The following is a 26,837-nucleotide window of genomic DNA, read 5'->3' as shown; positions in this document are numbered from 1 at the left end:
CCGGTGGGAGCAGATGGAGCCGCGGGGAGCACCGGAGCCCTGCGTCCTGCGGGGGGGAGGAGCCGGGCCTGGCTGAGCGAGGCCACAGCTCCCCGGGGGGCTGCTCCCCCCGACCCTGCGCCCCCCCGCAGCAGCTGTGTCCCCTCATCTGTGCAGTGAGCTCGGCCGCTGCCCTGCTGCGGATCACGGGACACGCGGGGGGCAAACGCACCCATCCCGGGCTGCATTCCTGCAGGAGCCATGGCAACACCAGTGTGCGGCAGCGCCCGGCTCCGCTGCGGGCGGACCGCGGGAGGATGCTCCCGGAGCCACAGCGCGGGGGGGAAGGGTCTTGGCTATGGAGGGTTTTGAACTCAAGCAAATCCCGGTAGGCACCGGCCGCGCAGGGACTGGCGGGGAGGGCAGAGCTCAGCACTGGGCTCGGAGCAGGTCCCCAGTGCCGAGGCTCCTTCCCGGGGCACCCGCCGGTGCCGGGGCCCTCGGCTGCACCAGGGAGATAGGGAAACTGAGGCAGAGCTCGGGCGCTGGAGCCGCTGCGCGCCGGGAGCTGCCGGACACCGCCTCCGTCCTCCTCGGTGCCTTGCGGCTCATCCCTGAGCATCTCCCGGCCGCGGGCAGTGGCAGCCCCGGCGCCTCCGGGAAATGAGGCCGCGCCACAGAAGAGCTTATCGGGGATTTCACTGGCCACGATGGGCCAAGGTCAGGCGGGGACGGGCCCAGGGGCTGCCGGCACCGGGGATCTGCCGGCGGGAGGGCAGCAGATTGCGAGGGCACAGCACAATGAGGATGGGGATGGGGATGCAATGGGATGGGATGGGATGGGGATGGGATGGGGATGGGGATGGGGATGGGATGGGGATGGGGATGGGGATGAGGATGGGGATGCGGATGAGGATGAGTATGGGGATGGGGGCTGCTGCCGAGCGGCGGAGCCAGAGCTGGGCCCGATGAATGGGCCCGGGGCCGGGGGCGGTGCCGGTGGGTGGCTCCGGTCCCGGTCCCGGCCCCGGCCGGTAACTCCGCCTGCCGTATTTATGGGAAAACAAGCGGCGGCGGAGCCGAGCGGCCGCGGCGGAGCCTCGTGCCGTGCCGTGCCGTGCCGTGCCGTGCCGAGCCGAGCCGAGCCGAGCCGAGCCGAGCCGAGCCGAGCCGACCCCTACCGGACCGGGCCGTGCGGGATCGGGCGGAGCCGGGCCATGGCCACCGCGGCGGCGGCAGCCCGAGCCTAGCGCGGTGGTGGTGTAGAGGATGCGACGGGGGGGCCGCTGTGGCGGCGGGCGAGGAGCAGGTAAGGGGGGGCCCGGACAGGGGGCTGGGGCCTGTCGTACTCCCTGGGGACCCTGGCCAGTCCCCCTCCCCGACCCCTCCGGATCATCGCATCGCGTCCCATCCCCCTATGCCCTCTCCTAGAGTCCCCATCTCACTCCCCCCTTTTCACATCCCAGCCCCATCCTCCTGAGACCCTCCGGGGGCATCCCCCCGGCCGCCCGTGCTCCCCCGATTCCCCCCCCCCCCAGTTCATGCCGCACATCCCTGTCCTCATCCCATCCCGCTGTGCCCTCCCCATCCCTCGGGTCTCTCGGGACCATCCCCATCCCTCTCCCCAGCCGAGTCACCCAACGCATCGCACCCCACCCCCGTGTTCCCCATCCCCATCCTCATCCCCATCCTCATCCTCTTCTCCATCCCGCCGCAGTGCCCGGGCCAGGCCATCTGCCCCTGCAGCGCTCGGCGCGGCCCAGCGGGCCCGGTGCCTCCCGGTGCCGGTGCGCAGCAGGGGAGGAGGGAATCCCGCGGCCACCGCCCTGGGGTTCGCGGCAGCGCCCGGGACAGCCCCTCTCCCCCCGGCCCCCCCCCGGCCTGGGCACTGTGACCCCCTGCGGGGATCCCCATTGCCCCCCCCGGCCGCTCCCGTTGCCAAGGTCCTCCGGGGCGGGGGGGGCTGGCTGGGGTAGGGGCATCTCTTGTGCCCTGGGGGTGCTGCACCCCCTCGCCTGGTGCCAGCACCGGGAGCATCCTCCTGCACTGGGGGTGCCGCTCCCCGCGGCAGGATGAGCCCCTCCGGGGGGGGGGGCTGGGGCTGGTGGTGCTGGGGCTGTGCACTGTGTGTGCAGGAGTCAGTGGGGGGCTCAGGATGGAGGGGCACAGGGAAGGGTGAAGCGGCCATGAGATGCACGGCTGGGGCAATGCTGTAGGGGCACAGAGCACTCTGTGTGTTGGGGGGTGCCCTGGTGGGGGCACAGAGGGGGAAGCTTCTATTTGCCAATGTACCGGGCAGGGGCCGGGGGCCGGGTGTTCTCTGGCTCTGGGCAGTGCCAGGTGCGGGCAGGGCCCAGGGAGCAGCAACTGTCGGTGCCCTCCCAAGCCTGTGTGCAGCGGGGTCAGGGCTGGCAGTGCCCATGGCACAGCACCCATGGCAGTGCACCTAGCATCGTCTGCAGGAGCATGGTGCTCACAGTGCACATACAATGCTGCCCTGGTGCTGTTTTGGACCAGTGTGCTGAGGGCATGCTGCTGGCACAGGCAGGCCGGGAGCTCGGTGCAGTGCAGCACAGCGTGTGCTGGGGCTGTCTGCAGGCTGGTGCAGTGGCAGTGTGCTTGGTGCACTGCACGTGTAGGTAGTGTGCTGGCAGTGCAGCTGCTGCAGTGCACCCAGGCAGCGCTCTGCTATGTGCTCAGTGGGATGTGCGGGCAGGGGATGCCGAGCAGTGCACGGGCAGCGTGCACAGAGCAGTGCCCTGGCAGTGGTCAGTGCAGTGCAGCAGTGCCCTGGCAGTGGTCAGTGCAGTGCAGCAGTGCCCTGGCAGTGGTCAGTGCAGTGCAGCAGTGCCCTGGCAGTGGTCAGTGCAGTGCAGCAGTGCCCTGGCAGTGGTCAGTGCAGTGCAGCAGTGCCCTGGCGGAGTGCTTGGCGCAGGGCAGGCAGCAGGCAGAGCGCTCAGCATGGGCGCAGGGCAGGCAGCGGGAGGTTGGTGCTGCAGAGCCTGGGCAGTACTGGGAGCACTGGAGGGCACCGCACAGGGCGCACGTGCCACGTGCCGGCAGTGACCCAGTTCCGTGCAGCCTCGTGCAGGCCCCGCCGGCTCCCGGCCCGGAGCAGCGCCAGGGAATGGAGGGGGGGGGGCACCGGGCTCTGCTGTCCCCGGGCTCTGTGCTGGTGCCAGGTCAAGCCCTGGGGTGGTCCCCGTGGGCATCCCCCTGGGCAGAGGTGTTTGTGTGTGCTGGCCAGCAGCAGGGCCACGGGGGGCTCTGCGAGAAGCAGCCTGTGGTGGGGACACGGGCAGGGTGCTGTGTCCCTAGGGGGGGTCCTCAGGGGTGTTCTGTGAGCTTGGAAAGTGCTGCCAGCCCATGTCAGCATCCCCAGGGTGACCCAGCATGGAGACCCTGGGCAGCAGGGCTGGAGCCTGTGAGAGCAGGGAAGGATGTGTAACCCTCTCCCTGCAGAGGTGGCACTGGGAGGGGGGGGGGGCACCACAAAAGGGGTGCTTCTTCGGGTGCTTTGCCACCACTGCAGTGCCACAAAGCCCAGGGTCCCCCCCAACTCCCTCCAGCCCCCCACAGCTCCCCATGCACCCACACTCCATATGCACCCACCCCCCCATGCATACACACTCCCCTCACACCCACACTCCCCTCACACCCACACTCTCCATGCACCCACGCACCCACACTCCCCTCACCCCCCCCCCCCGCACCCACACTCCCCACGCAGAGCAGGGATGATGGGGAGAAACCATGGCAACCTGCGGGCTCTGCGGGCACAGGGTGTGCGGGGAAAGGGGGGGACAGGGATGCGCCACTGCCCACGGGATGCAGCACCCATGTCCACAGTGGATGGACATGTCCACCCATGTCCACGGGATGTGCACAGTGGCCTCGGGGGCTGCAGCTCCGTGTGGCTCAGCAGTGCTGCAGCTGCAGGGGTGTCTCTGGGTGCTCCACAGCCCCTCCTGTATATCCCAACCCCCCCCGGGCTGCCCTAGGACCCTCATGTTCCTCTTTGGTTTTACAGAGCTGGGATGGAACCACTGCAGAGCCCTCGGCCAGGTCAACCCACGCTCCCCCTCCCTGCTGCCGCCAGACCAGGTAGGACCCTGGGTTGTGGTTCCCTGCCACCAGCCACCCTGACACCATGGGGATGGGCTTCCCAATGCCACCATCAGCATGGCTGCTGCCTGCCTGGATCCAGCCCAGCTCTCAAGCACTGTAATGCAGCCAGGCTGATGCTGAACCACCACTATGAGAACAAACCTTTCCTCCCAGCCTCACAGGCACTGGGATCCCCATCTCCTCCTGGCATCAAGATTTCCCCAGCCTACCCCATGGACACACACCCCAACCTCACTGACCTCACCTCAGCTCCAGCATCTGCTGCCCTGCTTTGGGGTGAGACAGGGCTTTAGCCGTGTAGTGAGGGGCAACCCAAGCTGCCCCTCATCTCTGCATGGTCCATACTGCTGCTCACCGAATAAAGTCTCTTCCTTTTCTCCCAGAAACATCTTTCTGTGGTCCTCTGCTGCTGTTCAAAGCCAAACACCTTTTGCTGGCCTTTGCTGTGCACCTTTAGTGCCTTGAGGAGCGGTTGGTGCCCACCTTGGCCAAACCCTCATAGGATGTAATAACCATTAGAGCTGGCCGCGTCTCTCTGCTGTGGGCAAAGCTGGTGGCACATCCATTTGGTGCCAGTCACTTGGGGGGAGCTTGTGCTCATGTCCCCCGTGGTCACACAGCAGGGTCACACGTGGTGGGGGTCCTGCCCACCCTGGCAGCATTGCCCAGGAGCAGGTGGGTGCATGGTGCTGGTGCTCGGTGGGTGCTAGACCCCACATCCCACGGGAGCTGCAGCTGCCATCCCACCTCTCCAGCCCTGGACACGTCACAGCCACAGGATGCAAGAGAAGACAAAGCTGGTGGGTGCAGAGCCAGTGCAGCCCCTCACAGCAGGGTTACTGCAGAGAGACCCTGGTCTGTGCTGCTCAGAGCTGTGGGGAGCAATGGAAGAGTCGCTGCTGGCACGTGGGGTTGGGGTATCTGACACAGCACCCCTCTACCGAGCCCTGGTACCACCCATTGCTAGAACTGATGAGCCCCAGGGAGTGATGCGGCTGCAAGCAGTGGGACTGAAGACATCTGCTGTAAGAGAGCACAGAGCCAGGCTAAGAGAGCTGGGCTGGGGCAGCTGGAGAAAGCTCCTTAAGAGGAGGCCTTAGAGCAGCTCCAGTGCCTAAAGGGGCTGCAAGAAACCTGGAGAGGGGCTTTGGACAAGGGCCTGTAGGGACAGGCCAAGGGGAATGGCTTGAACCTGCCCGAGGGGAGACTGAGCTGAGCTCTTAGGCAGAAGCTCTTCCCTGTGAGGGTGCTGAGGCGCTGGCACAGGGTGCCCAGAGAAGCTGTGGCTGCCCCATCCCTGGCAGTGCTCAAGGCCAGGTTGGACACAGGGGCTTGGAGCAAGCTGCTCCAGTGGAAGGGGTCCCTGCCTGTGGCAGGGGTTGGAGCTGGAGGAGCTTTAAGGTCCCTTCCAACACAAACCAGGCTGGGATTCCACGACTGTTGGCACCGCACAGGAGTGTTCGTGGGCCATGGTAGGCACAGCCTCTTGCATCCCTGGAGCCCCAGAGCTCTTGAGAGCTTCACAGCCACCACAGTGGGTGCTCATGGCACCCATCCTGGAGTGATGCTCCTGCCTGCATTGGCAGTGGGGAGTCAGCCACGTGCTTCCCACCCGCTGTGGAAACCCCTGGTGCTGCCATCTCCTGTCATGCTGCACAGGGGTCCCCATGCCCTGCACCCCACTAACAGGGCACAGCAGTTGGTGGCCTCCTCTCCCGCAGTGAGCTGGCACACCGCCCTGCTGCCTGCAGTGCCCGGAGCACTCATGGGTGCTCTGCCATCCCCTCTGTTATTTGCACCCCAAATGGAGGTGCAAATTGGATTGGAGTCTTTTTCCATCTTTTTCCCCCATTTGGGATCTGACTATTGACAGCAGCAGCAGAGGCTGGGATGTCCCCGAGCCCTCATTTCTGAGGATGTGGCCAAACCTCCCCTTCAAGCCAGGAGCTGTGGGGATATATTCAGTGCTGTCAAGGCTTCCGAGGTCCCCGCTGGGATTCAGGCACCTCGTCTGTTCTCTTGCAGGGCCGGCTTCCTTCCTCTGAGGCCATCTGAAGGGGAGCTGGCGGGAGAATAGTCGCTTTTAAGATGACACGAACAGACCCACCTGACATCCTCGTGTCTACGGTGTACCAAGACATAAAGGTGGCCACCGCAGCCCCCAGGGATTCCATTGTCTGCCAGCCCCTGGCACAATGTGATGCCTCCATGTCCTCATCCCTGCCCCGCGAGCCGCAGCCCTTCAACAAGCGCCACTGCAGGAGCTTCGACTTCGACGAGTCGCTGGAGGAGCAGCTGGGCACCCCTGCGGCCATGGAGCACCCGTGCCCGCACCCCGGCACCCCCGAGCCCACGCCAGGGCCACCGGGCAGGCGGGCGCCCCCGAAGCCGGACCCTTACGCCTGCAGAGCCCCGGCACCGAGAAGCGAGCCAAAGCGCCGTGCCCGCTCCAAGAGCGCGCCGCGGGTCAAGACCACCTTCACCCCAGTGCCCATCGCGGTCTCGGCCTCGCCGCCGCCGGCCCGGCGCGGGCGCGAGGTGCTGCGGGTGGCACGGGAGCCGTCCCGGCCCGAGCCCTCACCGCGCCGTGAGACCCAGGCTCCGCTGCGGGCCATGGCCAACGAGGTGCACCCCATCAAGCTGCAGCCGCAGCGCAGCAGCGTCAGCCGCATCTCCCCGCTCTGCCTGGGCAGCAACTGCTTCGAGGAGGGGCCGGGCGGCAAGGCGGGGGCCAGCCCCCACGTCAAGTGCCGGGTGGACATCAAGCCGGACGAGGCGGTGCTGGTGCACGCAGCTCGCAGCCTGCGGGCAGCGCAGGGCCGGCAGGAGCCGCCGCGCTGGCCCCGCGCTCCTGCCCGCAGCCTGGCGGTGCCGGGAGGCCGGCAGGCACCCGCGTCCCGCACGCCCACCCCCAGTGACTCCTACAGCGGGGACCCGCCGTTCCTGCCCTACCCCGGGGAGTACTACGAGGCAGACCCCCGCGCACTGGCGTACCAGACAGTGCCGGTGCCGGCCTCGCGGGAGTTCAGGGAATACCCCGACAGGGGCTGCATGACTTTCTCTGCTCCCGGCGTCCCCGCCAAGTTCTTCTATGCGGAGGAGCCGGCGCGATGCCCCAGCCCCGCCATGCCTCTGCGCAGCTCCGGCTACGCCAGCTACCCCTACCCCGGCCGCCACGCTGTTCCCCAGCACTTCTACACCGAGGACCCAGCCAAAGCCGCCGTCCACACGGTGCCACCCCGGACGTTGTATGTGGAGGAGCCTCGGGGCTACCCTGTGCAGGAGGCGCCCGCCCGCGCCTTCTACGGGGATGAGCCCCGCTTTTACCCCCCTCGCGGCACCCCGGTCAAAACTCTCTATGCTGAGGACGCCCGGACGTACCCAGCCCTCGGCTCCTCGGCTCGGGTCTTCTATGCCGAGGACTACGGGAAGTACCGGGAGCGGGAGATGATGTCGCGGACGTGCCCCCCGCCCCGCAGCACGCAGCCTTTGCACTTCAGTGACTGGTACGGCTCCAAGCGGGCTGCGCTGCCCTACCAGACCCTGCAAGTGTCACGCTTCACCCCGCAGCCAGCAGGGCACGAGGCTATGGTCTCCTCCTGGCACGCTAGCTATGGAGTAACCCCCCCACGGCTGGGCCGGGAGACCCAGCACTACTCTAAGTCTTGGGATAACATCCTGGCGCCGGCGGTGCACAGGGAGGAGGTCCTGCAGCGCGGGCGCAGCTACGAGAACCTGCTGGCCCGGGAGCAGCACCGTGCCTTATCCCCCGAGGAGCGCCGCCAGCCGGTGGTGATCAACCTGTCGAGCTCGCCCAAGCGCTACGCCGCCCTGTCCCTCTCGGAGAGCTCCATCCTTGAGAGGGTACACGCCGATGGTGGCCGCGGCCCCCCAGGCCGCTCCTGGTACGTCACACCGGAGATCACCATCACCGACAACGACATCCGCGCCGACGGGATGGGCAGGAGCGAGAGGCGCTCGGCTAGTTGGGACATGCTGGACGGCGGGCGGGAGCACGGGCCCTACGCTGTGCCCAGTGCCCAGCAGCCCGTCACCAGGGAGAGTAGCTCTGGGCGCCAGCGCAGCCTGGAGCAGCTGGACGAGCTCATCACCGACCTTGTCATCGACTACAAGCCGACATCAGGCCACCGCGCTGGGGACAGGGACAGCCTCGCCGAGCAGCTCAAACAGCTCCTGGGCACCAGTGCCACAGGGCCCCCGCGGCGAGGCGAGGGCAGGAGGGGTCCTCCTGGCACATCCGAGGCACCCCGGCCCACGAAGGAGCAGCCGGGCCCCAGCTCCCGCACCAGCGCCCCACGCCCCTCGCCTGCCCCAGTGCCTGCCGGCACCTTCGAGAAGTCCCCGGACAACTGCTCGCCTGACCTGAGCGCAGAGGAGGATGACATGATGATGTGCTCCAACGCCAAGTGCCGCCGGACAGAGACCATGTTCAACGCCTGCCTCTATTTCAAGTCGTGCCACAGCTGCTACACCTACTACTGCTCCCGGCACTGCCGCCGCGAGGACTGGGACACGCACAAGGAGAGCTGCGTCTATGGGCGGGTGGGCAGCGTCTGCCGCCACGTCCTGCAGTTCTGCCGTGAGAACACTGAGGTGCACAAGGCCTTCTCACGCATTGCCAAGGTGGGTTACCTCTCCCGTGGCCGCGGTGTCCTCTTCCTGGGCTTCCCCAATGCTGGCTCGGCGGAGAACTTCCTCCAGTTCGGGCTGGAGAGTCTGCTCATGTCCCCCACCTACCTGTCCCTGCGGGAGCTGGATAGCTACTCGGACAACCTGGGGGAGTATGCCCGGGAGCTGCGGGAGACGGGCAACCAGTACGACCCCGATGAATGTTTCCTCCTGAATGTAACTGTGGCCGTCACCCAAAAAGTGCCGGACAAGCCATCGCCAAAGATGCAGGTGCCGACGGTCAGGAAATACGCCAAGGTGGCCTTAGCCTCCTCCAGCCCAGAGAAGAAGATCCTGAAGAAGGAGCGGGACATGGAGACGTTGATCCTGACGCCGCCCCCTGGCACGGCAGATATCGACAAGGAGGGCGAGGAGGGCCGCAAGGCACGGGAGGTCTGCTTCATCAACATCCAGCGGGAGCTGCGCATCCGCGGCGTCTTCCTGCGCCACGAGTTCCCCGCTGTCTACGAGCAGCTCTGCGACTTCGTGGAGAGCAACAAGCGCTTCACCCCCACCACCATCTACCCCATCGACAAGAGGACAGGCAAACAGTTCATGTGCATGATCATGGCAGCCTCTGAGCCTCGCACACTCGACTGGGTGGCCAGCCCCAACCTCCTGGATGACATCATGTAAACATGGGGTGGGGACCCCTCCAGCTCACACCCCCCCCCCGGCTCACCCCCTTTGTAGATAGGTGTTGTCCTGTCAGCACAGTGGGACAGGAACCCTCTCTCAGATGTGGCAGGGAGGGGAGGAGGAGGCTGTGACAGGCTGCGGGCAGCCGGCATTGGCTGGGGGGGGCTGTAGGGCACAGGAGCATTGGCCAGGGTTTGCCATGGGGCACAGGTCCCAGCCAGCCCCTTGGCACGACCCCACAGAGCTCTCTCGGGGTGAGTGATGCTTGCTCAGAGAGAGGGCACCCCAAGCATCGCCAGCCTCTGCCCACTGGCCAGCCTGGCTGCCTGCACACGCAGAGCCCCCTGTGCCTGCCTGCACCCAGCGCCCTGCACAGCGCCCCGGGCCCCACCGCAGCCGTTCTGGGGCCGTGCAGAGCCTGGGGTGCTGCTGGCAGCCCTGCAGGGATGCACTGGTGCCGGTCTGCGGTCGGAGCGAGTGCCACAAGGTCCCTGCTCCCTCGAGTCTGTGTCCTGAGCACGATCGTCGGGTACAGCGGGGACCCCGCGTGGGAGCTGTAACGCACCCGCGGATGCCCCGGGAACCCCTAAGGCAGGGCAGGGGCTGCGGCGAGTCCGGGCTGTACCCACGGCTGCGTGTGGAGCCGGGCAGGTGAAGGCTCCGCATGGGGCTGCCGCGGCGGGAGGGGTCTGACTGCGGCCGAGAGCCTTGGGGCTGCCGCAGGGAGGTGTCGGGGCACCGGCGGAGGGCAGAGCCGGTCGAAGGCACGGCCCGGCTCTTCACCGCTCACCCGGGGCTGCCCCATGGCCCTGCCCAGAAGCGGCCGCGCTGCCGGTACGGGTGCCACGGGCCAGCTCCCGGCCTGGCCCCCCCGCAGCACGGGCGAGGCCACGGGAGAATCTCCCCGGTACCGCCCCGGTACCGCAGGGCAAGCCCCGCCCCGCCGGTGGGCGGGTACCAGTGGGCGGTGCCGGGCGCTGGTTGGCAGCAGCGACGGAAGGGGCGGGACGGGGGGGGAATGCGGGGCGGGCGCGATGGCGGCGGCGCTCTCGGGGGTCCGGGATGTGGAGATCGACGGTGACGGCGTGTTCAAGTACGTGCTGGTGCGCGTGCGCGCGCCCGGCGCGCCCGGGAAGGACGTCGTGCGCGGGCACGGCTGGGCCGAGTACCACGGTGAGGGGCGCGCGGACCTGCGGTACCGGGGCTGCCCCGCGCCGCGGCTCCTCCTGGGGCTCGGGCGGTGTCTGCCCCCCCCCCTTCCGGCGTGTGCCCGGCACCACCGGTCCCTCTCCCCGCAGCCGACATCTACGAGCGGACGGCGGCGGAGCTGGCGCGGCAGGGCCTGGAATGCGAGTGCCTGGGGGGCGGCCGGCTCGCCCACCGCCCCCAGGAGAGGAAGATCCACGTGTACGGATACTCGGTGGTAAGCGGGGGCCGGGGGGCGAGGGGGGGGACAGGTATCACATCCCCTTGGGCGCGGCCGCTTCCTCGCGATGCCGCGCGGGTTCCCGCTCGGGGATGCGCCCTTCGCGTCTCCATGGCAGCGGGGAGGGTGTCGGTGATGCCGGTGCCTGTTTTCCCAGCTCCAAGGTGGCACCACCCGCTGTCCGGCAGCCGGGGCCGCGCTGAGCTGTCCGTGGCCTGAACCGCTGCTGCAGAGGGGTCGGAGCCCCCCCCCGGTGGTTCACGGGCTCCGCGGCGTGTGGGGCTGCTGCCGGAGCTTCTGGTTGCCGTGAGCGCCCCTGTGGGTGGTGGTACCGGCACTACTTGGGGCCCCTCTCTCCTCTGCCAGGGCTTCGGGCGAGCCGACCACTCCGTGACCACGGAGAAGCTGAAGGCCGAGTACCCAGACTACGAGATCACCTGGGCAGATGAAGGCTACTGACTCCTGTGCCCAGGCTGCAGCAGCGGCACCAGCCTGGAGCTGGTGCAGCCAGACCCGGTGTTGGGGTGGTGGCAGCAGGTTCCTGGTGTTCTGAGCTCTCCTGGTTTTCCTTTCCATTGAACTCGCCTGTTCTCCACTGTCACCAGACTTCCCACGTGCCAGCGGGTGCTCCCACCTCCCCAGCACGGCAGAGCTTCGGTGAAGCCAGTGGGTGCCCTGCCCCGACGTCCCCGGTGGTGATGGGGTTTGTCCCACATGTGTATGTGAGAATTAAACACACTGGGCAGCGCAGCGCCCATGGCTTGGTCTGCTCCTTTTCCTGGTCTGGGATGTAGCCCCTTAAAACAGGAGTGACTTTCCAGATTTCCAGCCACTGAGGGGGGGGTGACCCTGGTGCTATCAGGGTCTGGGGTGGGGACAGCTGAGGGGATGTTAGGATTAGCCTTGGGAAGGGGGAGGAGGAGGCAGCGGATCCCCAGTGCCTGATGGAAGGAAGGGCAAGGTTACCACCCTCTTCCCCTGTTGGGAGGGAGCGTGGTTGGGAGACCATGCTCATTCCCACCCCATCAGGTGGTCACACCTTGAGGTAGAGCATCTTCCTTGACTGCAGCCCTCTGGACAGCCAGGATTAGCTCCTGTCCCTCAATGTTGCCCAGAGAGACTGCTTGTACTCCCAGTGAGAAGGGTGGGGGGACTGGGAAAAGCTGCTGGAGCCTTTAGTGCCAGGAGAGGTCGAGGGAGATGTGCTGGTCAGGCTGCCAGGTGGATCACTTGATCACCATCCCATACAAGGTTGGAACTGGAGGAACCTTAACCCTGTGGTCCCAACCCCTGTCACTTGTCAGACTATGATCCTTTGTGCTCCCGGCTCCTGCCTGGCTGCTCTACCTGCTGCTGCCTCCCTGTCTTCCCCTCTTGCCATCAGGGATGTGGGGTACTTGGACAGGAGGTGGTTCCTCTGTGCCTGAAGCCATGCAGGATCAGCACACCTTGCTGACACTCAGCCCCAGTGCCCAGTGTCCTACCCCAAACTCAAAAGGAGATCATGAGGGATAGGGGTGAGCCTCATGGGCCAGGCTGGGGTGTGGGACCCACTTCCCCACTGGTGGCTTAGGGATGGAGCTTGGTCTCCTGTGAAGGATGGTGCCCACCAGCCTTGCAAGCTGGCCTGCTCTAAAACAGCTCTGCTGTGCCTAGATTTGACCTCCTGCAAGGTATTGACCATCATCTCCATGCTGGGGTGAATGTGACACAGCAGTCATGAGTGCACTCAACACTGGTGGCTGTTAGCTGGGGGCTGAGTGCCCTGCACTGGTTGCACGGAGACAACTCTGATGTCCAGTCCATCCTTTACCCCATCAGAGCCAGCTCCTCTCTGCACCCTCCTGTCAGGTCTTTATACACAAGGGTGACATTCCTGTGCCTTCTCCACTTTGAGCAGCTTCAGCTCTCTCAACCTGACCTCATGGGAAGCTCAGTCCCTTTGCTGTCATCAAAGTCCGCTCCAGTCCAATGGAGCCCAGTATCTGCCCAGTCTCTGTCCTGGGGGTCCACAACATCCCCTTGTGTCTCCTCAGTGCAGGAGGGAGGGATCAGACCTGCTGGAGATGCTCCAGGAGCCGGTGGCTGCTCTGCTTAAGGTCAGCTTAGTACCCATGAGGGCTCCGGGCAGCTGGGGAAGGGCAGGGCTCCTGCCTGCAGGCACTGCCAGCACCGAGACACGGGGCTCGGAGGGTGCAGGTACCGACCCTGTTCACACTGAGGGAAGGAGTGAACCCTGTGCTTTACTGCATGTGATGCAATCACCTGCAATCTGCTGTCCAAGGCCGTCCACAGGAGGGGAGAAGCCTCCACGCACAGCTCCAGCTGCAGGGGCCCAGCCTCAGGCACAGGGGCTGCAGCAGCAGTGGCAGGAGGCTCTGCGGGGGCAATGGCTGGAATGATGCTGCTGAGAGCCTGGGGAAGGGGCACTGCCCTGGAGGGGGCTGCCAGGCTGCTCTGTCTGGAGCAGGCAGGCTGAGCTCCCCCCACTCCTGCCTGCCATCGGTGGGGCTGGAGTGCGCTAAGGCATCTCAGCTGGGTGCTGGGTCAGGCTGTGGAACACCATGGGATGTGTCCTGCTCGTCCCTGCCTTCCCTCCCAGCCTGTCACCAACCTTCAGACCCTGAGTTCTGTTCTGAATTCAAAGCTCCAACAGTTTTAAGGCTAACTCCGTCCAGTCCTGAGTATCCCTGCCTGCTGCGGCTCACCATTGCCTGGCTGCATCATGGCTCCTTTATACCTTTCCTGCCTTGGGGTTGCTCCTTGCACTCCATTCCCCCCACCCTTTAGCACAACTGTCATCCCTGACCACCCCATGCCTTTCACCCAGAGGTTCTCCCTCTGCTCCTTATGCTCAGACACTATCATGTTTTTCTTCCCTGTGGATGAACGGGACACAGCCCAGCAGCTGGCACATCATGGCCCCAGGGCCCCTGGCAGAGGTGCCAGCTTCTCCCTCAGAGCCGGCAGCATCAGTGACTTGGTGGGAAGAAGTGGCCTTTTCCTTCTCTGAGCCAGTGTGTGCCAGCCAACCCCATCCTGATCAGAGCAGTACCCAGCATCTTGTCCTGGTTGGAAGAAGGGGGCTAAAGCAGAATGGTTCAATAAGGTCTCCTAGGGCTGGATGCAGAGCTGCCCTTTCACCATCTGTGATGCTGTGGGTGCCGGGCAGCAGGACCACGGGTGACCTGTCCCAGCCTGGCCATAAACCCTGCTGCGGGGCTGGGAAGCAGATAACAGTGGGGCTGAAGTCCAGGGGAGCAGATTCCAGCCCTGGGCTCCCAGCATGGCCTCCCCCACCGGTCCCGTGCCTCTCCCAGCTCTGTTTCACCGTCGCCACGGCCCAGAGATGTCGGGGCTGAAGGTGCTCACGCTCCTGCTGCTGCTGGGTGAGCTCTGCCGCCGCGGGGGTGCTGCTGTGGGGAGGGAAGGGGTTACAGCGCTGCTGCTCTGCTCCGTTCCCCCCCAACGCTTGGCTCCCATGGGGATCGCTGCTGCCCCAGCTCATGGGGGTTGCGCTGTTGGGGGGCACCGGGGCAGATGCAGCCCAGCAAAACCCTCCTCTGGGCTCCACTGGCAGCACGGGGCTTCGCTGGGCTGGGAATCACCGGTGGCTTTGGGCATCGCGGGAAGTGCCCAGATTTCCTGTTCTTCCCGAAACACGGTGTGAGCCCCGGCGCAGGGGTGGGGTATGCCGGGCTGGAGGGTCAGCGGCACCCGGGGTGTGCGGGAGTAGGGCTGGCAGTGGGATGCGGCAGAGCAGATGTGGAGCTGTGGGGCGCTGGTGGGTTCCTGTCCAAGGAATGGAGCCGCTGAGAGCCCAGCGCTCCCCAGCACGGTCCCAGGCTGGGAGCCCGGTGTCCCCTGCAGGGCCCGTGTGCTGGCACCGCTGCTGCCTCTGCCCTGTGCAGTGCCGTTGTCTCTCCCACAGCCGGCTTCGTCCCCCCCGGCGGCTCCAGCAGTGCCCGCAGCTGCGGCAGCACGGCCGAGGAGCTCTGCAACTTCATCTGCGACTGCGGCAACTGCTCCGACGAGAACCAGTGCGGTGGGTACCCCCCCCCCAGCCCCTGCCCCGCTCCGGGTGATGGAGCGGGGGCGCTGTGGGTGCAGGACCGCGGGGTGGATGCAGGTCTATGGGGTGGGTGCAGGTCTATGGGGGTGGGTGCAGGTCTATGGGGTGGGTGCAGGTCCATGGGGTGGGTGCAGGTCCATGGGGTGGGTGCAGGTCTATGGGGTGGATGCAGGTCTATGGGGTGGATGCAGGTCTATGGGGTGGTGCAGGTCCATGGGGTGGGTGCAGGTCTATGGGGTGGGTGCAGGTCTATGGGGTGGGTGCAGGTCTATGGGGTGGGTGCAGGTCCATGGGGTGGGTGCAGGTCTATGGGGTGGATGCAGGTCCATGGGGTGGATGCAGGTCTATGGGGGTGGGTGCAGGTCCATGGGGTGGGTGCAGGTCTATGGGGTGGGTGCAGGTCCATGGGGTGGATGCAGGTCTATGGGGTGGGTGCAGGTCCATGGGGTGGGTGCAGGTCTATGGGGTGGATGCAGGTCCATGGGGTGGGTGCAGGTCTATGGGGTGGGTGCAGGTCCATGGGGTGGGTGCAGGTCCATGGGGTGGATGCAGGTCTATGAGGTGGATGCAGGTCCATGGGGTGGATGCAGGACCTCAAGGTGGCCCCAGCGCTGCCCTGACGCCCCATCTTCCTGCCCCAGGGTACCTGCATGGCTCAGCGTTGCTGGGCACCTCCTTTACCTGTGACTTCGAGGACGGCGCCTGTGGCTGGCAGGATGTGAGCACCTCGGTGTATAGATGGGTGCGGAACCACGCCAGCCTGGCCGCATGGGGCACGGGGCCTCACTCGGATCACACCCTGGGCACTGACCTGGGTAAGCAGGAGCTGCTTGGGTGCTGAGTGGGCTCTGGGCACTCACAGCACCACACCACAGGGCCATGGGTGTCCTGAAGCCAGGGGTGTCGGGACACCCATCCCTGTAGGGTGCAGGGGATGCATCAGACCCATGGTAGGCAGGAGCAGCGCCAGCCACAGCTCCGATGCCGTCCCATGGGGCTGCAGCCGCTGCTCTGCTCTCTGCTGTCCCCAGGGTGGTTCATGTTGACTGTGTCCCCTCCGGCAAAGACCACAGCCACTGCCTGGCTCAGGTCACCTGTGATGCGGGAAGCAGCTGCCACGTGCGAGATCAGGGCCTGGTATCACATCTCAGGCAACGGTGAGGGCTCCTTGGTGGGCACAGCCAGGTCTTGGTGCACCAGGCACAGGGAAGCTATGATGGGGGGCAGTGGGGAGGGATGGGGCTATCTGCCTCCATGGCAGGGACAGAGCCACCAGCACCTCGAGATGGGTCCTTGCCTTCCTGCTCATCTCTATGCTCCACAAGCAGAGCTGACAGGACATAGGGGTCAGAGCAGGCAGGGCTGTTTGTCCCCAGGGGTACCCCAGGATGCCCATGACCACATCCTGGGCAACCCCACAGTGCTCAACCAGAGAGAGTGGCCAGTGCTGTGCCTGGCCATGGCACACGGGGATGAGGTGGTGGAGCTGTGGCAGAGCCCAGGGCATGGAGGCGAGGGCTGGCACCAGCTGATTGCGTACCCAGGCCGAGTGACAGGGGAGTTCCAGGTGAGACAGGGCAGTGTCCAGCCCTGTGAGCTGGGCTGGCAGAGCCGGGTGATGCCCTGGCAGCTGAGGACACCTGGGCAGCTCAGGCTGATGCTCTGCTTGTGCCATCCCCATCCTCCCATTGCAGCTCATCTTCTCCCTGACACAACCACCCATGTGTGGGGCAGAGCTGGCACTTGATGACATCGTCTTCAGGAACTGTGGCTTGCAGGGTGAGTCCCACATCTGCTGGGATGAGACGTGAGCTGGGAATTGGTTTGGCCTTGGCTTTGGGAGCTCTGGTGTGTCTCGGGGCTGCCTTATCCAGGCCAGGGCAAGGGCTGGGCAGCAAAGTCTGTCCCTCAAGTAACCCCAGGGAGGGATATGGGGGACCCCAGGATGTGCAGGGGGGTCCCTATGGGTCCAGCCACCTGCTGACAGTGTCCCACCGCCCCAGAACTGGGGCAGCAGGTCTGTGGGGCGGACGAGAGCCGCTGCAGCCGTGGCTCCTGCCTGGCCCAGCACCGCTTCTGCGATGGCACCGATGACTGCGGGGACAGCTCGGATGAGGATCCAACGCAATGCAGTGAGCATGCCTGGCCCCAGAGAGAGGTCCTGCCCACCGGCCCCCCCAGCCACACAGATGGGCTGTGGGTCTGCGCTGATGGGGCAGAGCTGGGCGGTGGGGCTGTCAGGGGTCACCCCAGCTCTGCCCTGTGGCTGTGCAGCCGGAGGTGCAAAGTCACCCCAAGAGCTTTCTGGAAGGGTGACATAAGCCCGGCCCATTGCAGGGACCCCCCCTGGGTCACTGCTCCCTCTCCCTGCCCACAGCATCCTTCAAACTCTGCTCCTTCGAGCAGAACCTCTGCAGTTGGAAGGCAGAGGCCGGGCAGTCGGTGTGGGAGAGGAACACGAGCCTGAACCTGGGCACTGCGCACGGCTTCCCCAGCCGGGACCACAGCAGTAACAGCAGGGCAGGTACCTGTGCACCAGCACCCCCGGGGAGCCCCATCTCGGATCCATGGGGCATCACTGGCACATTCCTGGGCCCAGCTTAAGGCTGTGCCAGGAAAAGAGGACCTTGCATCCCCATGGTGCCACCAGCCCCTTCCCCGCATCTCCTGCAGGGTTCTTCCTCCACGTGGGCAGTGCCGGTGGCACGGCCCGGCTCAGCAGTGCCACTCTCCAGGCCACCAACTCCTGCTCTGTGAGTCACCCCCGGGACTCCACACCGCAGCCTGTGCAGGCACATGGGGCTGGGCTGCGGTTGACCCTTCCCTTGTGATGGGTGGAGAGCTTTGGGGGTTGTTTGGAGGGGCAGCAGGATTTGGGGGTGGTTTGGTGCCCGTTGCCAGCTCTGAGTTCCTCCAGCCCCACCTTTGAGAGTATCCCCTGGCCGTGCTGCGGGGACCCTGGGGTGTTGGGGTTTGCTCACCCCATCCCCATCCCCAGCTCGTGCTATACTGTCACCTCCATGGCTCGGCCACCGGCAGCCTCAGTATCTCCTACGTGACCAACTCCACCAAGCACCTGGTGAGAGAGAGGACAGGGGACCTGGGCAGCCTCTGGGTCCGGGAGAGAGTGGACTTCAACGTGACGGGCAGCTTCAAGGTGGGCAGACACCCCCAGTACACACCCATAGGACCAGGGGTTAACTGGGAACTGGGCATCAGAGCTGAGCCTCTGATGTTGGTGTTTGCCACCCTTGTGTCCTTGTGCCCACAAACCCCCTACCAGCCTGCCCAGGCCAGGGACCACCCCACTGGAGGGGGTGTCTGCATCCTTCCCGTGTCACCCCATGCCTTCATACTTCCAGTCTACTGTCCCCTATGGCTACAAACACAACCCAACCCTCTCCCAGATGGCCCTAGAGGGCACCCCAATGGCACCCTAACAGTACCCCTGGGCAAACACAGGCCATGGTGATATGCATGGGGCAGCATCGTGTTCCCAGGCCCACCACAGCCCTGCCAGCCCTTTCAGCCTTAGCATCACCCTACTGAGCCCATCCCTGGAGGAAGCACAGTTGGCCATCACAGGAGTGGTGTTCCCCCTGTGCCACAGCTCCCCTCTGTCACCCTGTACCCAGTGCCATCTCCAAGCTGCTCCATGCAGTGTCAGACCCTATGGTGACGCTGGTGGCATGGTACTTCTCTGCAGGTGCTGATCGAGGGGGTGGCTGGCAGCTCAGGGACCGTGGCTATTGATGACCTGATCCTGTCCCCGGGCTGTGTGCAGGAGCCAGGTGAGCCTCAGGGCCCCCATCCCACTGTGGCACAGGCCATGTCCCTGAGTGCCTTGTGCCCATGGCACCCCCCCTACGGGACAGACGTCGGGGTCTGCTGTGGCACTCACTTGCCACAGGTCCCATAGCTTGGTGCCCCTGTCCTGCGGCTCTGACCCCCCCTCTCCCGTGCCAAGTCCTCCTGCCCGCCCCGTGTCCAGCAGGGCAGGGGTGGGGAACGGGGGCCTCTGCTCTCACCGCTGCTCCCATCCCGGGAGGTTTCTCACCAGAGCAGCCCTCGACCGCGCTGCCGAGCCTGGCGGGAGCCGGTCCCTGCGCGGCCGCGGAGCTGGCGTGCGACAGCGGCGAGTGCATTGCGGCGGAGCTGGGCTGCGACTTCGCCGCCACCTGCGCCGACGGCTCGGACGAGACCCGCTGCGGTGAGCGGCAGCCCCGGTGGCGCGGCCGGGAGGCGGGCGCTGTGCGGGGCTGAGCCTGGGCTCTTGCAGGAGCAACCACGTTCGAGGCGGGGCCCGGGGGCTGGCACGACGTCAGTGTGGGGCGGCTGCGCTGGGGGCTGCAGAGCGGCCCCGAGCCCCAGCCCACCGGCACCGTGCTCGCAGGTGAGGCTGCTCCTCCGCTGAGAGGGAGCCCTGGTCCCCAGGGTGCAGGGCCCCCCGCTCGCACCCTCCACGGGTGGAGGTGGTGGTGGGCAGGGTGCGTGGTGGGTGCTGCCGGGGGTGTCCCAGCCCCTCAGGGTGTTTTCGTCCCCAGGGGCTTTCCTGGCCGTCCAGGTGGGAGAAGGACAAATGGTGACTGCTGCCAAGACCCGCACGCCTCTGCTGGGCCCCTCTGGCCCTGCCTGCGCCATGGAGATGAGCTACCACATCCACAGCAGCCCCCAGGGTAACCCCCTGCCTGACCTGGGGTGCCCAGCCTGCCCCCTGCCTGCCCCCTGCCTGCTCCCTGCCCCCACGGCACCGGGCAGATCCCCCTGCCCCTTCCTGACTTGGCCGCTGCTCAGCCCTGCTCTGCCCCATCACACAGCCCTGGAGCCGTGGTGTCCCAGTCCCCAGTGTCGGTGGGCTGGAGGCTGCTGGGGCTATGGGGGGCTCTGGCGGGGGTGCTGCTGGTGCCTGCAGCCTCAGCATCACCTCTCGTGCCAGGCTTCCTCGCTGTCAGCATCGCAGATCACATCACTGGCACCTCCCATGTGGCCTGGCACATTGAGGGACAGGGCGGCACAGCCGAGGGACACATCCATGTCCTGCTGGGAGAGAGGAGCCGACCCTTCCAGGTGCTCCCGGAGCACAGGGACCAGCGCGGTCGGCTGCGGCAGGGCAGTGCCAGGCACCCTGGGCTCATTGCCGCTGTCCCACTGCCCCCAGGTTGAGCTGCTGGCACTGGTGGATCTGCAGGACTCAGCAAGCGCTGCTGTGGATAATGTGACATTTGTGCAGTGCCACCCTGACATGGTGCCACCAGCGGCCACGGGTACGGCCATGGGCAAGTTGGCAGGGAGGGCAGCTGAAGGCAGGAGGGGACCCCCAGCCCATGGAGGCTGCCTGGTACTGTCTCCCTGCCCTCAGTCTAGGGACAGCATCACAGTGCAGAAGCTCTGGGGTAGGGCTGAACACACATCCTGTTCCTAGACACCTGCATGGGGTGAATCTGGGGAGGGGACAGGCAGGCAGAAGGAGGGGGACACTGGGAGGACCTGTTTGCTTTTGGGGTGCCCTATCCCTGCTCCCTCATCATCATCTCTCTCTGGCCAGAGCTGTCCTGCAACTTTGAGAAGGGCATGTGTGGCTGGTACCAGGATCAGTCCAGTGACTTCAAATGGGTCCGTGGCACAGGGCAGGGACAGGGCCCCGACCATACCACAGGCTCAGGTAAGGGGCTGGCTCCTTCCCCAGGCAGCCCAGGGCACCCACAGCCTCCTGTCCCCAGCGCTGGGATGTGCCCGTGGAGTGAGACCAACCAGGGGCAGCCTGAGGACGCCTGAATCCAGGCTGAGGGCGCAGGTGATGCGGGTGCAGCTCTGAGCACCCGTGTCCGTGTCCACTCCACCCTGGCTGTCCCGGACACTCAGGCTACTTCCTGGCCGCGGACCCCTCTGCGCTGTGGAGCCGCGGGCAGCGGGCACAGCTCATCACCTACCTGCAGGAGCCCGCTGCCACCGTGCGCTGCCTGTCCTTCTGGTACCGCCTGGCTGGGGCGCAGATCGGTACGCAGCCTCCTCCCCGGGGACAGCTGGGTCCCTGCAGGCTCAGGGTGGCTGCTCCATCCTCTCCTTGTCACAGGCACCCTGAACCTCAAGCTGCGGCTGGAGGGAGCAGAGGAGACAGTGCTCTGGACCCAGCGGGGCACCCAGGGCAGTGTCTGGCACCGGGGACGGGCCACACTGCCCGCTACGGGCCAGCATCGGTACTGGGTGAGCGCTGAGCATCCCCATGCAGCTGGGTTCTGGTAGGGTGCTGTCCATCTGACGGGGATGTCTCGCTGCAGGTGGCATTCGAGGCCCTGCGGGACGGGTTCCTTGGGGATATGGCGCTGGATGACCTGACCCTGACAGAGGGAGCCTGCGGGGCCGAGCTCTCCTGCTCCTTCGAGGCAGACGCCTGCGGGCTGGTGGGCAGCGGGCAGCGGGGGTGGCTGCGGCAGAGCAACGGCACTGGCAACACTGCCGGGCCCCCGGCCGACCACACCACAGGCACTGCAGCAGGTACCGGTGCCACGGCTTCCTGCGGAGCCCTGCTGCCTGTCCTGAGGGCCCTGCCTGCCCTCCCTGCCTGTCCTGAGCACCCTGCCTGTCCTGAGCACCCTGCCTGTCCTGAGCACCCTGCCTGACCTAAGCACCCTGCCTGCCCTCCCTGCCTGCCCTCCCTGCCTGTCCTGAGCACCCTGCCTGCCCTCCCTGCCTGTCCTGAACGCCCTGCCTGCCCTGAGCACCCTGTCTGCCCTGCCTGCCCTGAGCACCCTGCCTGCCCTCCCTGCCTGTCCTGAGCACCCTGCCTGCCCTGAGCTCCCTGCCTGCCCTGAGCACCCTGCCTGCCCTGCCCTCCCTGCCTGCCCTGAGCACCCTGCCTGCACTGAGCGCCCTGCCTGCCCTGAGCTCCCTGCCTGCACTGAGCGCCCTGCCTGCCCTGTGCCCTGCTTGCCCTGTGCCTTTCCTACCCTCCTTATCTGCCTCATTTCCTGCCTGTCCGGGATGTGCAGAGGGAATTAATGGGCTCCTCAGTGCAAGACAGACAGGGAGGTACTGCGGAGGGTCCAGCAGAGACCAACAAGGATGATCAGGGGTTTGGAGCATCTCTCTGACGAGAAGAGACTGCAGGAGCTGGGCCTCCTTAGTCTGGAGAAAAGCAGGCTGAGGGGATCCCCTCAGTGCAGCTCAGTATCTCAAAGGAGGGTGCCAGCAGGATGGTGCCAGACTCTTTCCAGTGGTGCCCAGTGACAGGATGAGGAGCAATGGCCATAAACTAAAACATGAGAAGTGTCACCTCAACATGAGGAAGAACTTTCCTTTGACGGTGGCAGAGCCCTGGCACAGGCTGCCCAAGGGGGGGCTGTGGAGTCTCCCTCTCTGGAGCCATCCCAAACCCACCATGGACACGTTCCTGTGTGACCTTCTCTGGGTGGCACTGCTCTTGCAGGGAGTTGCACTGGATGATCTCCATATAGAGACCTTAATGATGCTGGGATTCTGAATGGGGCTCCCCAAGCCAGGGGCGATCCCCAGCCCCAGTGGTCCCCTGGGGCCGGTTGGAGGGTCACAGCTTGGGGGCTTCTCTCCCACAGGCCATTACCTGGTGGTGAGCACGGGCAGGGACTCCCTGCCCACAGGGCACGTGGCTGCCCTCACCTCCCAGCCCTATCAGCCCTCGGCGCCCACCCAGTGCCTGGCCTTCTGGTACCAGCTGAGCACCAGCACTGCAGGTGAGCACCAGGACCCTGGCGGAACCTCGGGATGGGGGGGTCCCACACAGACCCTGCCTCATGGTGGGTGCCCTGGTGCAGGCTCCCTCGGGGTGTTTGTGGAGCAGAGCGGGGTGCGGAGGAGGGTGCTGGCGGTGAGCAGTGCGGAAGGGGACGCCTGGCACCGCGGCCATGCCACTGTGGAGGCAGACGGGGACTGGCAGGTGAGACGGGGCAGGGCACTGGGCACCGGTGGCAGGGAGGGGGACGGGGGGCACATGGCAGCCCTCTGCCCCCCTGCACCCCTGCCCACCTGCAGGTGGTGTTCGAGGCGGTGGGAGCTGGGGGTGAGCACGGGTACATCGCGCTGGATGACCTGCACGTGTCGGATGGAGCCTGCCCAGAGCCAGGTGAGAGCAGCATGGGGCACCCATGGGGGCACGCAGCCATAGGGATGGGTCTTGGTTGTCCCGTGTCCGCCCCCCTTGGCTGCTGTCTCCATCCATGCAGTGAGTGCATCACAGTCCCTCCTTCCCTCCCAGTATCCTGTGACTTCGAGCAGGACATGTGTGGCTGGAGCAGCCCCGCGAGCCCCCACCTGCACAGCTTTGCCTGGGGCTGGAAGAGTGGGGTCCCCCTCACCAAGTACCCTGGCCCCGAGCAGGATCACACCCTGGGCACAAGGAATGGTAGGAGACACGCTTCCTCCTGGGGCACCCTGCTGTGGCTGGAGTGAGGAAGAGGAGCTGGGGATGGATGGGGTCACCCCTGAATGTCCCCCCAGTATGTCAAGGGGGTCTGGCTCCACAGTAACCACATCCCCTCTTTGCCCCCTTCAGTACCAAGCACAGCAAGGAGTGGGGCTGGGGGGGTGCAAACCTCTGGCCATTGCCCTGAGCACTTTGAAGGGGGACACGTGGCGGGGCTGTAGCACTGGGGGACGCCCTGTGCTCTGTCTCTGCCATCCAGGTCACTACGTGCACTTCGACACCAGTGTGCTGGGCCCGGGGGGCACCACTGCCCTGCTGGAGAGCCAGTACCTACCTGCTGCTGCCGACTCCTGCCTGCGGTTCTGGTACCACATGGACATCCCAGAGCACCTCTGTAAGCACAGGCAGGAGGTGATGCCCCTGGGGAGGATGTTCTCAGCCCAGATGAGAGCAGGGGGCTTGGCCAGGGACTGCAAACCCTGTCCCATCCATGGGACCAGGCTGAGAACACTGGGACTGTTCAGCCTGGAGAGGAGAAGCTGCGTGGAGACCTCAGAGCAGCTTCCTCAGAGCAGTATCTGAACAGGGCTACAAGGATGCTGAAGGGACTCTTCATCAGGGACTAGTGATAAGACAAGGGCTGATGGGTTCAAACTGAAACAGGGGAGACTGAGCTGAGCTCTTAGGCAGAAGCTCTTCCCTGTGAGGGTGCTGAGGCGCTGGCACAGGGTGCCCAGAGAAGCTGTGGCTGCCCCATCCCTGGCAGTGTTCAAGGCCAGGTTGGACACAGGGGCTTGGAGCAAGCTGCTCCAGTGGAAGGGGTCCCTGCCCGTGGCAGGGGTTGGAGCTGGAGCAGCTTTAAGGTCCCTCCCAACCCAAACCATTCAATGATTTGATGACTATGGACACTGGTTCAGCTCTGGTCGACCTGTGGGGATGCCCATTCCCACCGGGTGCTGCCAACCCAGTGGAAGATGCCACAGTGTGGGAAGCCCAGTGGCACTCGGAGGCTGTGGGTTGATGCTGGGACCCCTGTTCCCTTCGCTGCAGCCTGCGGGGAGCTGCGGGTGGTGCTGCAGAGTGCGGCGGGGCAGCGCACGCTGTGGAGTGCAGCAGGGCACCGGGGCCGGGGCTGGCGGAGCAGTGCGGTGCCGGTGCGGAGCCCCAGCGCCTTCCAGGTGAGGGGGGCCGCCCGGGATGCAGGGTGCCGTGCAGGGTGCCATAGGGGGTGCAGGGTGCTGTGTGCGGTGCAGGGTAGCATAGGGGGTGCAGGGTGTCATATGTGGTGCAGGGTGCCATATGGGATGCAGGGTGCTGTGTGCGGTGCAGGGTAGCATAGGGGGTGCAGGGTGTCATATGTGGTGCAGGGTGCCATATGGGATGCAGGGTGCTGTGTGCGGTGCAGGGTAGCATAGGGGGTGCAGGGTGTCATATGTGGTGCAGGGTGCCATATGGGATGCAGGGTGCTGTGTGCGGTGCAGGGTAGCATATGGGGTGCAGGGTGTCATATGTGGTGCAGGGTGCCATATGGGATGCAGGGTGCTGTGTGCGGTGCAGGGTAGCATATGGGGTGCAGGGTGTCATATATGGTGCAGGGTGCCGTATGGGATGCAGGGTGCCATGTGGGATGCAGGGTGCTGTGTGCGGTGCAGGGTGCCATATGGGATGCAGGGTGCCGTATGGGATGCAGGGTGCCATGTGGGATGCAGGGTGCTGTGTGCGGTGCAGGGTGCCATATGGGATGCAGGGTGCCGTGTGGGATGCAGGGTGCCGTGTGGGATGCAGGGTGCCGTGTGTGGTGCAGGGTGCCATATGGGATGCAGGGTGCTGTGTGCGGTGCAGGGTGCCATATGGGGTGCATGGTGCCATATGGGATGCAAGGTGCCGTGTGTGATGCAGGGTGCCATATGGGATGCAGGGTGCTGTGTGTGGTGCAGGGTGCCGTATGGGATGCAGGGTGCGGTGTGGGATGCAGGGTGCTGTGTGCAGTGCAGGGTGCCATATGGGATGCAGGGTGCTGTGTGGGTGCAGGGTAGCATATGGGGTGCAGGGTGTCATATGTGGTGCAGGGTGCTGTGGGGTATGGGGGGTATGTGTCCCCTCCACATGCAGCACCCCCCCCAGGCCCCACCTTCCCTCGCAGATCATCTTTGAGGTGACCACACGAAGGTGGCCGATGGAGGGGACAGTGGCACTGGATGACATCGCTTACAGCGCCGGGGCGAGCTGCCATTCCAGCCCGGAGCTGCCGGGGCAAGGTGTGGGAACGACTGGGGCTGTGAAGGTGCACCCGGCGCTGCTCGGGGCGCTGCGCTCGGGCTGGGGCCGGGGCCGGAGCCAGCATCTCCTCCCCTTGCAGAGCGCTCCCCCGGCGGCTTTGTGGCAGAGGCTGTGGTCGGTGTCCTCTTGGCCATCATCATCGTGGCGCTGGCGGCTGCCGGCGGCTGGTGCTGGGTGAAGCGGCGCGGGCTGCCGAGCGCGCCGCCGGCGGAGGGCAGCTCCCCGCAGGGCTTCGACAACATCACCTTCCGAGACGTGAGCGGGGGGGGGGGGGGCATTTCCCCCTTGTCCCAACCTCGCCAAAGGCTCCCCTGGTGCCGCTCCCCCCGCCCTTTGCACCGCGGGGGTCCCAAGGGCTCTGCCTCTGCCCTGCTCGCGGCAAAGAAGCGGCCTGAGCTCTGGGGCTGACCCAGAACCGCTGCTGCAGGAAGAGCTGGGGCTGCTCTTCGTGCCCAGGCCCTGCAGGGAGCAGGTCCTGCAGGCGTGGATCATCCTCTTCGAGCCGGCAGCTCAGACCCTGAGAGCAGCTTGAGCTGCAGTTTGAGCCACCATCCCCAAGACAGACCCCACAAGAGGCTTGGAGTCCCCCTGGGGGGGGGGGTTGGTTCCTCTGCTGGGGCCATGGGACCTGGCAAGCAGGTTCTCCTACCTGCAGCTTGGAAGAAGTCCTTGTATTTCTAATGAGCCGGTTGTAAACTGATTCCCTTCTCCTTTCTCTACAGGACAAGGTCATTATAGCTCCCATGCCAAAAGAAGGGGATGACAATTGAAATCATGAGCCAGCAGCAGTCGTTGCCTACTGCAGAGCATCCCTCCCACAGCACCTCACACTCCAGCAGCTGCCTCCAGCTTTCAGCATCCTGCAGCAGGTGCTGGCTGTGGGCGCCCACCCCGGGGTGCCAGCCCCATGCAGGGACCCGCTGCTGCCTCCACACCTCCAAAACGTTGTCTTTTGTAACATGAACTTTCTGTGCCAAGACTTGGTGACGTGCCCATGCTTTGGTGGGTGCTGCTACCAGGAGCTCCTTTCAGGGGCCACCCTAAGCTGAGACATAGAAGGGCAAAGTGCCAGCCCCAGCCAGACCAGGGCTGTACAGATCAGGGGGGCTTCCTGGGGTACAAGCCCCTTCCCACACCCAAGAGCTCCCAGGGCAGTGAGCTGCTTCTGCTGGTGTTGGAGGTTTAGGGAGGGTGGCCAAGGCGGGCAGGGAGCAGCATCAGGGCAC

At 65.6% G+C, this 26,837-nt stretch overlaps 3 protein-coding genes across 6 annotated transcripts; all 3 read left to right on the top strand.

Moving 5' to 3' along the window:
* Positions 1-97: 97 nt before the first annotated feature.
* On the top strand, positions 98-9,563 carry AJM1 (apical junction component 1 homolog). 4 transcript variants are annotated; one of them, XM_061353039.1, is made up of 3 exons: positions 98-367; positions 4,010-4,083; positions 6,133-9,563. In XM_061353039.1, exon 3 carries the CDS (start codon positions 6,196-6,198, stop codon positions 9,430-9,432), a length of 3,237 nt encoding a protein of 1,078 aa, XP_061209023.1. In that variant the 5' UTR covers positions 98-367; positions 4,010-4,083; positions 6,133-6,195; the 3' UTR covers positions 9,433-9,563. The 4 variants fall into 4 exon arrangements, with proteins under 4 accessions (XP_061209023.1, XP_061209024.1, XP_061209022.1 ...); XM_061353040.1 differs by lacking the exon at positions 98-367 and adding an exon at positions 572-699; XM_061353038.1 differs by lacking the exon at positions 98-367 and adding an exon at positions 935-1,288.
* Positions 9,564-10,441: 878 nt separating this feature from the next.
* Positions 10,442-11,611, top strand: PHPT1 (phosphohistidine phosphatase 1). Its single transcript, XM_061352323.1, has 3 exons — positions 10,442-10,608; positions 10,734-10,858; positions 11,228-11,611. Exons 1-3 carry the CDS (start codon positions 10,470-10,472, stop codon positions 11,318-11,320), a joined length of 357 nt encoding a protein of 118 aa, XP_061208307.1. The 5' UTR covers positions 10,442-10,469; the 3' UTR covers positions 11,321-11,611.
* A 2,443-nt stretch (positions 11,612-14,054) lies between these two features.
* Positions 14,055-26,590, top strand: LOC133212030 (apical endosomal glycoprotein-like). Its single transcript, XM_061353036.1, has 29 exons — positions 14,055-14,250; positions 14,793-14,906; positions 15,575-15,748; positions 15,965-16,090; positions 16,355-16,500; positions 16,628-16,712; positions 16,937-17,065; positions 17,311-17,457; positions 17,607-17,686; positions 17,932-18,090; positions 18,640-18,724; positions 18,994-19,143; positions 19,213-19,326; positions 19,478-19,609; positions 19,870-20,000; positions 20,092-20,197; positions 20,479-20,595; positions 20,796-20,930; positions 21,007-21,137; positions 21,212-21,428; positions 22,505-22,642; positions 22,724-22,845; positions 22,941-23,031; positions 23,164-23,310; positions 23,591-23,725; positions 24,382-24,509; positions 25,475-25,589; positions 25,691-25,866; positions 26,334-26,590. The coding sequence occupies exons 1-29, from the start codon at positions 14,148-14,150 to the stop codon at positions 26,379-26,381; spliced, it is 3,681 nt and encodes a 1,226-aa protein (XP_061209020.1). The 5' UTR covers positions 14,055-14,147; the 3' UTR covers positions 26,382-26,590.
* The last annotated feature ends 247 nt before the right edge of the window (positions 26,591-26,837 follow it).

This window comes from Neopsephotus bourkii, unplaced genomic scaffold, assembly GCF_033783945.1.
Source record: "Neopsephotus bourkii isolate Nb327-2 ecotype Australia unplaced genomic scaffold, CSIRO-AGI_Nbou_v1 NB_659, whole genome shotgun sequence".
Classification (NCBI taxonomy): Eukaryota; Metazoa; Chordata; class Aves; order Psittaciformes; family Psittacidae; genus Neopsephotus; species Neopsephotus bourkii.
Note: the sequence above shows the minus strand (reverse complement) of the source record. Positions and strands in the feature narration are given on the sequence as shown.

Bases quoted from the DNA above. Each gene is read 5' to 3' on its own strand.
- AJM1 (XM_061353039.1), top strand. From the start codon at position 6,196: ATGACACGAACAGACCCACCTGACATCCTCGTGTCTACGGTGTACCAA.
- LOC133212030 (XM_061353036.1), top strand. From the start codon at position 14,148: ATGGCCTCCCCCACCGGTCCCGTGCCTCTCCCAGCTCTGTTTCACCGT. The intron at 21,138-21,211 runs GTGAGCGCTGAG...GTCTCGCTGCAG, and splicing joins CGGGCCAGCATCGGTACTGG to GTGGCATTCGAGGCCCTGCG. The intron at 23,726-24,381 runs GTAAGCACAGGC...CCTTCGCTGCAG, and splicing joins GGACATCCCAGAGCACCTCT to CCTGCGGGGAGCTGCGGGTG.
- PHPT1 (XM_061352323.1), top strand. From the start codon at position 10,470: ATGGCGGCGGCGCTCTCGGGGGTCCGGGATGTGGAGATCGACGGTGAC. The intron at 10,609-10,733 runs GTGAGGGGCGCG...CTCTCCCCGCAG, and splicing joins CGGCTGGGCCGAGTACCACG to CCGACATCTACGAGCGGACG. The intron at 10,859-11,227 runs GTAAGCGGGGGC...CTCCTCTGCCAG, and splicing joins ACGTGTACGGATACTCGGTG to GGCTTCGGGCGAGCCGACCA.